The sequence below is a fragment of the Leopardus geoffroyi genome, chromosome C3, assembly GCF_018350155.1.
Source record: "Leopardus geoffroyi isolate Oge1 chromosome C3, O.geoffroyi_Oge1_pat1.0, whole genome shotgun sequence".
Classification (NCBI taxonomy): Eukaryota; Metazoa; Chordata; class Mammalia; order Carnivora; family Felidae; genus Leopardus; species Leopardus geoffroyi.
Genome location: NC_059338.1, coordinates 118,389,516 through 118,403,204, shown reverse-complemented (window position 1 = coordinate 118,403,204; position 13,689 = coordinate 118,389,516). Strand labels below are relative to the sequence as shown.

At 36.8% G+C, this 13,689-nt stretch overlaps 1 protein-coding gene across 2 annotated transcripts in view; it reads right to left on the bottom strand.

The window, feature by feature from the left end:
* Nucleotides 1-8,049: 8,049 nt before the first annotated feature.
* MMP16 (matrix metallopeptidase 16) overlaps nt 8,050-13,689 on the bottom strand; it is a 313,070-nt gene continuing 307,430 nt past the window's right edge. For both annotated transcript variants that reach the window (XM_045454527.1, XM_045454528.1), the window contains one exon: nt 8,050-8,597. In XM_045454527.1, coding sequence (XP_045310483.1) covers nt 8,515-8,597 — 83 coding nt within the window. In that variant the 3' untranslated portion in view covers nt 8,050-8,514. The remainder of the gene's footprint in view (nt 8,598-13,689) is intronic.

Sequence of the window (13,689 nt, the reverse complement as noted above, 5' to 3'; positions counted from 1 at the left end):
TCGTTTTAATTCTTCTCTCACTTTTCCAACTTGGTTGACAAAGCCTGTTCTATCAGAACTAAAAACATGCCATTCAGCACCTGGGTCTCATCTTATCTGTTCCTAGCATTATGATAGAAAATTTAAACTAAATAACATGAAATAGCATTTAACTATATGAGGCCAGCTGTCAAGCTAAACTTTATACATTTTACTGATGAAAAGTGAATTTTTATCCAAAGCAAGAACAGCTGGAACTAGTGCTGTTTTCTCTTTAATAGAGATAAAATCCTATTATAAACAACTCTGGAGGACACTTGAGTTGTCCTGTCTCAATGGGATTTTACTAAAAGTAATACAAGCCTATAAATCATATTCTAGTCTGCACTAATAGAATATGAAAGTGACACATGGAACATGCTTGAATCTCATTAGGAACAAAAGAGCCCAACACACTTCTACTCTACTCTTTTTTTCCCCCTCTAAATGTTTGTTCTCTTGGCTGATTTTTTCGTGGTGGTTTGGGGATTCCTTAGACTAGGTTGTGGAATATTTGAGTGGGGAGGACCTAGGTGGAGACAACTGATATTTGATAGCGGAGGAAATAAAGAACAAAGGGCTTAACTTCAAGGGATTGGCTCCTTATCCTTTCCACTGAATAGCAAAGTACTGAATGGAGCATTTTGGTTAGAGCAGGGACTATCATTTAGAGAGGAAATCAGATAAAGTTTAGACCACTCTTTGTAAGGAAACAGTGTAATTATTTTGAGAAAAACACTACTGTTTTCATGGGCAGTCAACCAGGAAGTAGGTCTAATTTGATGAATAAAAATGATTTTGTGCTGATTTTGTTGGAATGGTATTTTACCTGTAGTTTTTCTGGCCTTGTCTGAAAAGCAGTTCTTTCTTATCTGCCTAGGGCCTTAAAAACAAAGATACAAGTTCTTTGTCAAGTATGTTTACTTAGCGAGGAATTGGTATCATTTGTGCTGATATCCAATTTGTTTTCACCACCTTATTCCACGCATGGGAAAAAGAAGAGGATGTCTGTTCAGTGTACTTATAACCAATTTATTCCTCTTGATCATAGAACTGTTCAAGTTATGTGTGGTGACTTATCTTCTCTGAAACTGCACATCTGGAGAATTGTGCCTAGTACTTATACTATAGTACATTGTTAGATCTTAATGTATATTTATTTATTAAGAGAGAAGGTTTTTATATCCTTACCCCTTTTGTTCTATAGTAATATACTCCTCATATTTTTAGCAAAAGTGTTTGCTTAAAATGGAATTTGAGGAGTGGGTTTATTAAGAGGAACACATTCCAAAATTTTTGGGTTTATTTTTGTTTTTTACCTACCATTTAATATGTGCCAGATGGTCTTCATGCATGATCTCACCGAAAGCCCAGAAAACTCTACTGAAGCGTAGGGGAAATTTTGCCACACCAAAATATGTCTCTTTGGCCTGTGGATTATTTTAAGCTGCTTATTACTTTTTTAAGTTTACTTATTTATTTTGAGGCAGAAAAAGAGAGAAAGAGCATGAGCACAAGTGGGGAAGGGGCAGAGAGAGAGGGAGAGAGAGAATCACAAGCAGGCTCCACTCTTGTTAACACAGAGCCCAACATGGGGCTCAATCCCATGAACTGTGAGATCATGACCTGAGTCTAAATCAAGAGTTGGACACTTAACAAACTGAGTCACCCAGGTGCTCCTAGACTGATTGTTTTTAAGAAACAAAAGGCTCAGGAAGAAACTGGCCTTCCCCCTAGCTGCCTAAAAGAATTTAGAAAGAAGATTTGCTCCAGGAAGGTAGCTATCATCATATATATATATATATATATATATATATATATAGTTCATATAACTATATAACTATAGTTAATATGAAGTAGGTGTGGTCTACAGAGAGAAACTTAACAAAATCTACTAAAATTCCTTTCTATGTCCCATTATTTCTGTTGGTGCAGTAAATATTTATTTACCAAACATTTACTCTTTTTCATTTTCCTATGCTTTGTCTTCCTTTCATTTGAAGTCCCAGGTTACTATATTCTTCTCCTTAGCTCTAGATTTCATATAAGCCTCAATTGCCTGACTGCTTATGGGCCTCATATTCTTTGGGAACCCCTGCATGTACAGAATTAAATTAGATTTTCTTCTGTTGGTTGGTCTCATGTCAATTTAATTCTTAAAACAATCAAAAGAACTTTGAAGGGGAGAGGAAAAGATTTTCTCCCAAACAGAGGTAAGGATTATCGTGCCATTTTGGAAATAGGAAAATTGAGGCTCAAAAACATTGTATGGCTTGCCTAAAGTCTCTCTATTCATAAAGGACCAAGTCAAGACTCTTAGTAGAAGCTTCAGTTAGGAGGGAGGGAAAAGAGAGGTAAAGAGGATATTTTCTCCTCTGAGTCCATAATCCATATTGGTGACTTTTCAATGTGTTTCGTGTAATGTATCAACGGGGAATTTCTTGGGCCAGAGGAAAATATGTTTTAGGAGATAATATGAAATAAATTTGCAAAAAAAAAAAAAATAGGTGCAGGAGATTTGGTGAAATGGTGTAATCCAAAGAGTATAAAGGGAAGAAAACATGTATATCAGTTATCTTCTCGCCCACATAAGTTTTCTGAGGTATGGTAGACTGAAAAATGGCCACCCAAAGATATCTACATTCTAATCTCTGGACCTGTCAATGTGTTACCTTATATAATAAAAATATATTTCCAGATGTGATATGTTAAAGATCTTTAGACGGGGGAGAATATCTTGAATTATCACAGTGGAGTAGATAATCACAAGAACCCTTACAAGAGGGAAACAGCAGGAGGAGAATCAGTGAAAGAGGTAGGACCATGTTAAGATGTTAATGTTGAAGATGAAGGAAGGGGTCATGAGCCAAGGGAGGCAGGTAGCCTCTAGAAGCTTGCAGAAGCAAATAATTTTGTTTTAGAGCCTCTAAAAGGAACCAGCCCAGCTGACATCAGAACCGTAAGAAAATAAATTTGTGTGTTTTTTTAAGCCACTGTTCATGGTAATTTGTTACAGTGGTAATAGAAAACTAATATAAGTGGTTACTACAAAACAACCTTTCTCCACCTTCTTTTGTGAACTGTTAAAAGAAATACAAAACCTAAGTAGGCTTAATTTCTTCACAAGTGTCATATAATCCCAACATCTGTTAAAAGATCTGAAGTTTTTTTGTGATCAACAGATGGAACATACTGGAAATATTTCAGGGAACTAGAGAGAAGTTACCATGTATGATCTACTTTTCCTTGTTACTGCGGTGCTTGAAACATTGAGTCTTCTATTTATCTAGCTGTAAATGAGAATAAAGCTGTGGCTTGCCTACCTCATAGAAAAGCTGTTTAGCTTCATTTGCTAAAGCTTGTAAAATACTGCGAAGATAATAAACACTAATCTTTATTTAATCAACTAGGCAAGAAGACAATTAAATGAAAGACCAGGAGTGTGCCTGGCAGCACAGTATCTGATGGAGTTCTGTAGCTCAAACCAATGGAGACCTACATTTAAAGTACAGTTTCTATAATCTGCCCTATCAAAGTGATAAATTAAGGTTTAGGGCTTCCAATTCCTTGTTTATCTCAACTACTTAAATTCAATTGCTTTAATTAAAATTGCATTGAGAATGCATTTTCCAATTTAGACTTTCAAAGGCCATTGGGAGCTTTGTTCTATTACATCCTTTTCTTGTTATACTGTTTGAATAATCATCACTTAATTTTCTCAACAGTAAAAAGAAATTTTCCTTCTTAAAGGAATAATTATTGTTTCAACTAACAAGTCATACAGCAGATTACAAAATTGGTAGTTGCTAGGTTAGCTGTGGGTAGAGATATTTTATAAACACTTTAGCTCTGATATCTTCTTTACTTTGTTCTTGAAACATGTAGATTATATGCAATATTATAACATATTGCAATAAACAGACATCCAATTTAATAGAGCAACAAATAGTAAGTACACACTAACAACCAAGTCAATTTAACATTTCCTTGATGACCCCAGAAGTCATATATATATATATATATGTGTGTGTGTGTGTGTGTGTGTGTGTGTGTGTGTATTTTGAGGGTCATCATAAGTGAGGAGTATAACAGCAGCATCAGAGTACCATCAAATCCAGAAACTGGTCCCACAAGAATAAATTTGGATGGATGTTCATATAAAAGTCCCACCCATCCATCCCTTACCCCATTATTCTAGACATTGCTAACTACCAAGCCAGAAGAAACCCATTTTACCTTAAGGCCACAAACAACCTCCCTCCCTCTCACCCTTGTTCTTCCCTTCCTTTTTAAAAATATCCCTTATATTTATTAAAATTATAATTTTATATTAATTATATTAATAATTTCAGACTTGCAGGAAAGAGTCAAAAATAATATAAAGAACACCTATATACCTTTTATCAAGATTCACAAATTTTTATATTTTGTCCCATTTGCTTGACCATCAATTCTGTTTTGCTCTTTCTCTCTCTTTCTGTCTCTGGACTTTTTCAGAGTTAGGTGAAAGCATCATGCCCCTTTACTTCTAAGTACTTCATTATATACTCTCTAACTAAAATTATATTCTCTTTGACAAATTATCAAAACCAGGAAATCTAAAAATGATGCCAAATGTTTTTTTCTGTAAACCATAGCTCATACTCATATTTTGTCACATGTCCCGGTAAAATACTTTATAGCTATTATTTTCTACTCCAGGATTAGGCACTGCAATTAGTGGTCATGTTGATTTAGTCTTTTTTACTGGACAGAGGTTTTAGCTTTTCTTTGTTTTGCTTGATCTTGACATTAATGCCAAATGCAGACCAATTATTTTTGTAAAGGATCCCCCAGTTTGGGGTTTTTGGTTATTCCCTCATCATTATATTCAGGTTATGGATTTTTGGCAAAAATACTGTGATGCTCATCTTTCTTAGTGCAACCTATTAGATGGCATGCAATATTTTCCTGATGTTGGTAATGTTAACTTTATCATCCACCAGGTTTCTTCACTCAAGAGTTATTGTTTTCCATTTGTAATTAATAAGCAGTTTGTGAGGAGATAACTTCAGACTATATAAATATTTTGCATCCATAAAACTTTAATCCACCAATTTTTTAATCCATTGATGATTTTCTAACTCTTTCTATATTTATTGGCTATCATTATACTATAGGGAAGAATGTTCCCTTCTGTCGCATTTATTTATGTATTCATTATATATTTACATCAGTATAAACCCACATATTTGTATTTTAGTGTGTTATATATGACCCATTACTATATATTCTTTGATACACAAATTTTTCCAGATTTGACTACCTTGACCACTTGAACCCTCCTTCAAGATGATTCCTTTGTCCTTTTGACATGACCCCATTTCTTTTAAAACACTTCCTTACTTTCTGGCACACCAAGATATTCCAGGTTCTTTTTGTATTATATTTTCCCTGACTTATCCCCAGAATCAGCCTTCTCTCTAATGAGCCATGGTTCATTTTAGTGAACGATGGTATTTAAGAGCCAAGATTTGAGTGCCATATTTTTGCTTATTGCTGCTAGCAGGTCATTGATTTCAGGCCCTCTCAATTAACACAACTAGGATATATGTATATGTATATACATATATATCCTCATATCTAAATGTATTTTCATTATGTCTATCTGTAATTTTATATTAAAAACCATGAATTTATGTGCATAACTTAATCTAACCACCCACACACATTCTTTTTCCAGAGATGCCAGCTATTAACTAAAGAAGATTGAACTGGATTCCAGACTTCTCTGATCTAAAAATCTTATTCAAACCCACTGAAATTAAGCTTATTGTTCAAGCCCCATCCACTCTATAAATACAACTTCCACTTTCTTCTCCCCAATCACTTATACAAATTGAATGTTCCCCCATCACTATTCATTCTTTCTTAAGGAGATGGTTAAAACACAGGTTACTTTATGCATCCATATTTGACAAAGGATTACAGTTCATGTTATTTTCTAGATCTTGAAAAATGGCTTGCGATATACTTTTTTATTCATTTTTTGGCCCTGATGAGAGGCACAGTTAGCAAATTCAGAACTGGATTCTCTCTCCAGTCAACTTGTCGCAACTCTGAAGTGGTGTTACAAGAGCATCCTTTTCACATATATTAATTTGGTGACTTCCTTTACTTTCAGTAGACCAAATATGTTCTTTTCTGAAACATGAACTATATAACTAGAATAAATAGACATCCCGTTGTTTCTCCTGTTTTCATTTCATCTACAGCACACCAGAATTTTTTTTTTTCCATACCTGTTTTGAGAAAACTTTCATTGGACTAATTGAATGAAGCAGCATCTATGGCTTACTATTTCTTTAAATCCTGGAAAGACTGAAAAAAAATCAGGAATAAACATGAAACTTTCATCATAGTGTCCTTCCAACACATGCACATTATTTGTGGAACTTCCAGAGGTTCTCTAAGGTGCCTGGAATCTTCCTGTTGATATTGTTCTAATTGTGCAAATTATCAATGCGACTCAGTGTTTGCATCCAGATGAAGCCTTTCATCACTATTGGTCTTATTTGCTTAGGAGCTTCTTACAAGTGTGTTTTTGAGTCCAACACTGGCAAAGCCTTCCAGAATAACTCTGAGGAAATAAAGACTATGAGTACAGAAAAGTCAAGTTGAAACTGATTAAATAAGGTTGTTAAAGAAAGAAATGCATAGTTTTGTTCACTGTCATGAAGCTACAGCATAATATATAAACCCTTCCCATCACCACAGTGAGCAATGGAGAAAAATTAAATAAATTTCCAACATTTATAATATCAGATATCAAAAGTATGGCCACTCCTTAGTTTTAGCAAAGTCCATGAGATTGAAATATCAATAGCTCTTCTTTTCAGCATTGATTGTAATACTATGTAATATACTATGAAAATATAAGCCAAAATAGTTTCTGCTTTATTAGTTTCTGTGTCTGTGATTAAAAGTCTAATTTTAAAAATAATTTTAAAGTTATTTGTAAGGAATTTAATTTTATTTATTTATTTATTAAAAAAATTTTTTTTTTCAACGTTTATTTATTTTTGGGACAGAGAGAGACAGAGCATGAATGGGGGAGGGGCAGAGAGAGAGGGAGACACAGAATCGGAAACAGGCTCCAGGCTCTGAGCCATCAGCCCAGAGCCCGACGCGGGGCTCGAACTCACGGACCGCGAGATCGTGACCTGGCTGAAGTCGGACGCTTAACCGACTGCGCCACCCAGGCGCCCCGGAATTTAATTTTTAAAATAAGAACGGTTTCTGAATGGGCGTGAGAGTCAGAGATCAGTTTCTCCTGAGTTAGAGACTAGAAATACTCTCCTCTGTAGAATGTATTAGTTATTTTTCCTTAAAAAATATTTTTGCTCCAGGCAAATGATATGATCAGAGTGGATAGAGCCTTGACAACAATTTCATTAACAGTGTAATTAACAGCAGTATTTAATTTATGCATGTAATTCATACATGTGGTCTTTGAATGGTTAAATTGCAAAACCACAGAAAGAAAGAAGGTGGAAAACATCTGATTGTGAAACACAAGATATACCAGACAATGATTTCTTCATGGGAAGAATTTTACTTGAAAGACAACACAGACATTGTTCTCTTCCAGTCGTAAAGCTAGAGCACTCTTATATAAACCCTTCCCATCATCACAATAAACAACAGAGAGAAAAATTATTCTGAGATCTGACTTGAAGCAGGCATTTTACAGAGCTTATGAATCTGCATCCCAAGCATCTCATGGAACTTTCGGATAGAAAATAGGAAAAGTAATAATGATAAACATACAGGATATTTAAGAAGAAACTACTAACATTTGCAAGGAGACAGGGTGAGAAAGAGGGAGATCTTAAGAATTCTTTTTTTGTAACTTTTTTTAACGTTTATTAATTTTTGAGAGACAGAGAGCATGAGCAGGGAAGGGGCAGAGAGAGAGGGAGACACAGAATCTGAAGCAGGCTCCAGGCTCTGAGCTGTCAGCTCAGAGCCCGACACGGGGCTTGAACTCACAAGCTGTGAGATCATGACCTAAGCCGAAGTCGGACGCTCAACCAACTGAGCCACCCAGGCACCCCGAGATCTTAAGAATTCTAAGACAAGGAAAAGACTATTGGTTATATCCATCATGACCACAGAATTAACCAAGAACTGGATCAGTGGAAAACGTAGAATAACACAACAGTGAATGTGTAAGAGCATTCAGGTCCAGATGGCATGGAATGGTCCTTTAGTTGTTTCCAGCCTTATTCTTCCACCTGGGCAATAGGGTCTCTGCACTAGGCTCCTGCTTTCTGAATTCTTCTGACTGTATTCTTCTTCACAAAATGTGGAGTCCACAGGACTGAGCAGGGGTGTCCAACCAGAGAAGGCACGATCACATGCTCCAGCACTTGGAACCTGGAATTCTCTGCCCAAAGTTCTGAACCTGCTTCTGTAGCTTGTATGGGTCTATCCTTTTTAGAGTAGAATGTGTCATCACAGTACATAAGAAGTAGCCATCAGTTTGGAGGCTGGTGGAAGGAGCTTGGGTGTGTGGCTCCTTGAGATGCAGGATAGAGCTGGGGATAAAAAGAGAAATTGGGCAGTCATGGGGGTGCATGCATGTGTTGATTCTCCTCCTGCTACTCCAAAGTGACTTTGAATATTCCAGTTCAGTAATTTTATTTTACAGTTGGGGAACTAAGGCCCAGAATGACATCATTCAATACTAACTGATAACCCATCTTTCACCAAGATAATAGTAATTTAGTTGCCCTGAAAAATAGCTCTTAATAAGTGCTCAAACTTTCAAAGAAGTGATTTTCAAAATTTTTGGTTCATACACGTGTTCTGTTTTTGAGGTCGGATATGTGTCAATTAGCCAAATACCGACATGTTCAGGAGATATACAGACTTCTGCATTTTAAGCTAAGCTGGTTGATAGCTGAGAGCTTTGAAACTGAGTACAACCTGTAAGCCTGAGGTTTGAAAGGCAGGATGAGGAGGTGTGCTGGCAAGTGAGCTGGGGGAGAGCCAAAAAATTTGCCTACTAGACAGTTTTGCCTAAGGCCAATAATATGTGCAGGAAAATGCTGACTGGAATAAAAGTGGCCCCGTTGTTGAAACTGCAGCATAAAACATGCTTTGTGGCAAACAGGAAGTGACAAAAATAACTACCTTTCAACACAAGCAGCAGATTTAAATGGTTCACAATGAATTTTTCATCTATCAATTATATTGCAAACTAGAAAGTCATGGATAACAAGGATGCTTCCGTATGTCACTTCAGGGGACTGTTTAAAAATAGAAGACTGCCGGAAAACAGGAGAAGCATAATCAATACGTGATTAATGGCAGTAATTTCACATAAACATCTGGGCAATTAAAAATGCTCTTTAGGAGGTGTTTCGCATGCAACTGGTGAAGGAATGAATGAGTTTCAAATCAAACATCACTGTCAGTGTATTGAATAATTCACAGCCACAAACACATTCAAATTGGAACAGTTCCAGCTGTCAAATCTATAAGAAAAAGTCTTATTTAGAAGAAAATACACTCTGGATCACTTTTTCATTCTGCAATCCTGTTCATTAAATTAAAAACACCCTGCCAAATATGTACACACAGGTGTACTAGCTATTGTGTCCCCAAACATTGGCTTGGCATTATGGGAAATGATGGGACTGTGTCAAATGACCCCTGCTCCCAGGAAAGTTAAGATTCGTGTTGGCTAAGCGATTAATATTCTCAGGAAAGGATTAGCCAGCAATAGCAAATGACTGTGTTTCTAAACTTTGGCCAAACATCAAAAATACTTGAAGTGTTTGTTAAATTTAATTCAGTAACCCTGAGGTGGAAGTCAGGAATCTCTATGGCCACTCAGTACCTTAAATGTTCATGATAATTCACAGTTTTTGAGAAACACTGCTGTACTGTAAGAAAAGATGATATGAAATCAATCTCTAGAATGTGTGATTTAAGAGATGAAACTATTTTACCCCAAAATGGCCCCCAAAGGAACTGTCTTATTAACAGCTTATTAACAGCTCTTATCCATGTTATCATATAAATGTTTGTCTTTTCATGAAGCCTTGTCATTTTAATAATCCTCTCATTTCAGTCATCTGTAGAATCCTGGAACAGACAAGGACTAGTAAGACAATAATTTTTATAGATGGAGAACCAAAGGATCAGGGATATGACTTGCCCAGTTCCCAAAATTTAGTTATTGATTCACTGGACTCCTATCCAGCTCTACTCACCACACTATGCTACCTCTCTCAATGAAAAGTGAGAAAACATGAAAGGGGTATGATTAGTTCAAATATTTTAGTAGCTTTGCTTCTAGGTTAAAAACGTGGGTATCTCCTGAGAAGCCAGCTGACGTTACATCTCTTACATTGTTCAAGAAAAAAAAAAAGTTCTTACAGCTAAAGTATCATAATATTTTATAGTAAAAAAAAATCAAACCATGAGTAATGTCATTAGTTAAGTGGATACTCATTTTAGTAAGGAGAAAGCTCTGTTGTGAAAATGGCTACTCTGTTTCCAAAAACTGAGACGATGAAGAATGTCCACTGATAAATTGGTTATTGTGATTCCAATCTTGTCCCCTTCAACTCCCAGATCATCCAATGAAACTATTAGCCACAATCTATGCATCAGTGTAGACACCTTAGAGCCTTTTCCAGCAAAGTGAGAATTTATCACTCGAAGAATTTCTTTTCCCCATACTCCTTCAGAGCCACTCCTGAGTTGGACTCTGACACTGCAACAGTCCCCTTCTGTTGGTGTCAGCATTTCAAGTAACCAATACGACAAGCTGGAAATTTTTCCTCCTGTTCACTGCCGTAACTTGAGGGAGGGGTGACTTTGCAGCAGGTATAGGTAATTTGGGAATGTGTATGACTGTTTCATGCAGCTTGTGCATTCATGACCTTCTTGGACCTTATCCAGTACCTACCACTTCCACCTGATAATGGAGCCTTACTGGTGTGCTTAACTTTTTGGCATGGTGCATCAGATTTTCAGTTCATGGAAAGAGCCAGTACTCGTGGTTGCCGGTTTAATATCTAATACAGCACAGTAACAATTCAATAATTATTTTTCAAAATGAGAAAAGTTATTTGGTTAAAAGTGCATGATTCTTGTTAACAGAGCTCTGAAGATTTCTCTTATCACAGATTGCTGTATGTTGCACCTACCAAAGACAGTTTGAACATACATAGATACACTGAGTAATAACAGCCAGATAGCAAATTGTTTTTACTGTGGACAAATACCTCTTTCTCTGAGCCCCATTCAAATTTAGCTGTCTTAGATTATCGAGTAAATGAGTTAAAGAGCCATATCCAAAATAGTTCATGTGCCTCTTTCTTGCTGGTAGTATCTATAAGGTAGAGCAGCTTATTAACAATTTATCATTGTTAATTTATAGAGAATATTCTGATGTGCCCTGAGTAATTAGACATCTAGAAATTTCTTTGGGTAGGGCAGACCTCTTTGTCCCATTTTTGTGTTCCGTATGCTGACATGTATGCATTTGCATCTTCCGGCTGTTCTATCAGGCTGTCATCAGTGCAGTTGGCAAGCAAGAATTCTATGTAAGGGTAAGAACGATTTATTTTCCTTCAAACTAAATTATAACACAGATTTGACATAACATGGTGGCAATATGGCAAAGGTGTGCTGCTATCCTGGCCAAGTGGGACAACTGAATCTGATATTCTGTACTAATTGGAATAAACAAACAACAATCATCTGTTAGATCAGTAGCCGCAAGTTAGGTGACAGGGACTATACAGTTTATTCCAGTAGAGAGATTACATCTGGAATACCCATGGCAATTTAAATCACCATCTGATTATCATTATGACAATCCACCATCATTCTCCAAAACCCATTCATATGCTTCAATGGCTAAGGCAGAATATTGAATGGTTATGTGGTAGCAATAATAGTCTGAATTTTTCAAATCTTTGATGACAGCTCTAGCTTTTTTAATGAATTATTCCAAAGCTGTCATTTTAAATTTTCTATGAATAGGGAACTCTGGGAGTTTCCACTGGTTCTACTTATTACAGTCACTCTTCACTTAGATGGATACCCAAAAAAAGACTACTAGATACTAAAGGGAATATTCCCAATTCATTAGGTAAATAACAATAGCATATGTTGGGATCCTGTTGGGACTACCTTGAACCAAAACCTTTCTCCATACATCACCTGCCTAGAAGACCAGAGTTACTAGGAATTAGAGTTAGAGCAACATCAGTGTCAAAATATCCATGAAAAGGGGCGCCTGGGTGGCTCAGTCTGTTGAGCGGCCGGCTTCGGCTCTGGTCATGATCTCACGGTCCGTGAGTTCGAGCCCCGCGTCGGGCCCTGTGCTGACAGCTTAGAGCCTGGAGCCTGTTTTAGATTCTGTGTCTCCCTCTCTCTGACCCTCCCCCATTCATGCTCTGTCTCTCTCTGTCTCAAAAATAAATAAATGTTAAAAAAATTTAAAAAATCTATCCATGAAAAGACTGGCTATTTATCTTACTCTAGAACATGTTTATCCTGAGAAATGGCCTTTATGAAAGGGAAAGGGAAAGATTCACTGTGACAATTGTGATAATATTGAAAAATTCTCCCTCAGGGGTAAGCAGATATTCATTTTGGGGAGCCTGGGTGGCTCAGCTGGTTGAATGCCCAACTTTTGATTTCGACTCAGGTCATGATCTTATGATTCATGAGATCAAGGCCTGCATTGGTCTCCGTGGTGACAGCACAGAGCCTGTTTGGGATTCTGTTTCTCCTTCTCTCTCTGCCCTCTTGTCTCTCAAAATTAATAAACATTTTTTTTTTTAATTTTTTTTTTCTCAACGTTTTTATTCATTTTTGGGACAGAGAGAGACAGAGCATGAACAGGGGAGGGCAGAGAGAGAGGGAGACACAGAATCGGAAACAGGCTCCAGGCTCTGAGCCATCAGCCCAGAGCCCGATGCAGGGCTCGAACCCACGGACCGTGAGATCGTGACCTGGCTGAAGTCAGACGCTTAACCGACTGCGCCACCCAGGCGCCCCTTTTTTTCTTTTTTTTTTTTTTTAATTTTTTTTTTCAATAAACATTTTTTTAAAGGAGAGCTTCATTTTTATTGCAATAGATGTTGACTCTGAACTGATTCAGGTCTGATAACTGATTCAGGTCAACTGAGAAAACTCTAGATCTCTAGTGAGGCTTTATTCAGGCCTTTGTTTACCAGATTTATTATTTTTATCAGTTCTACAATTCAGATAGAACTTTATGGGATGCTCTTTATTTTGGTCTCTGGGGCTTTTATGACTAAATACCTACCTCTAAAGATCCACTGATTGTAATGGTAACCACATACCCCTTTTGACTCTAGATGCTTCTAGTGATCAGTTATTGTTACTTGTGCTTTTCTATTCTTGGAAACTATCATTCAAATAATAATAGAATCCTCATTGAAATAGTAAATGATTTTCATCTATAGTTTCTCTTACTAGCTTTCCCACTTAGCAGAGAACAACCACTAAAAATTTCTTTCAAAGTGGATGATGCTCCTCTCCCCATCACAGAGACTGCCTTCTTGGCCTTTATCTGGGAGTCTGGTTGGGTGTGGCTGAGTGAGTTACATGTTATATATCCACCGAACATTCCATCTC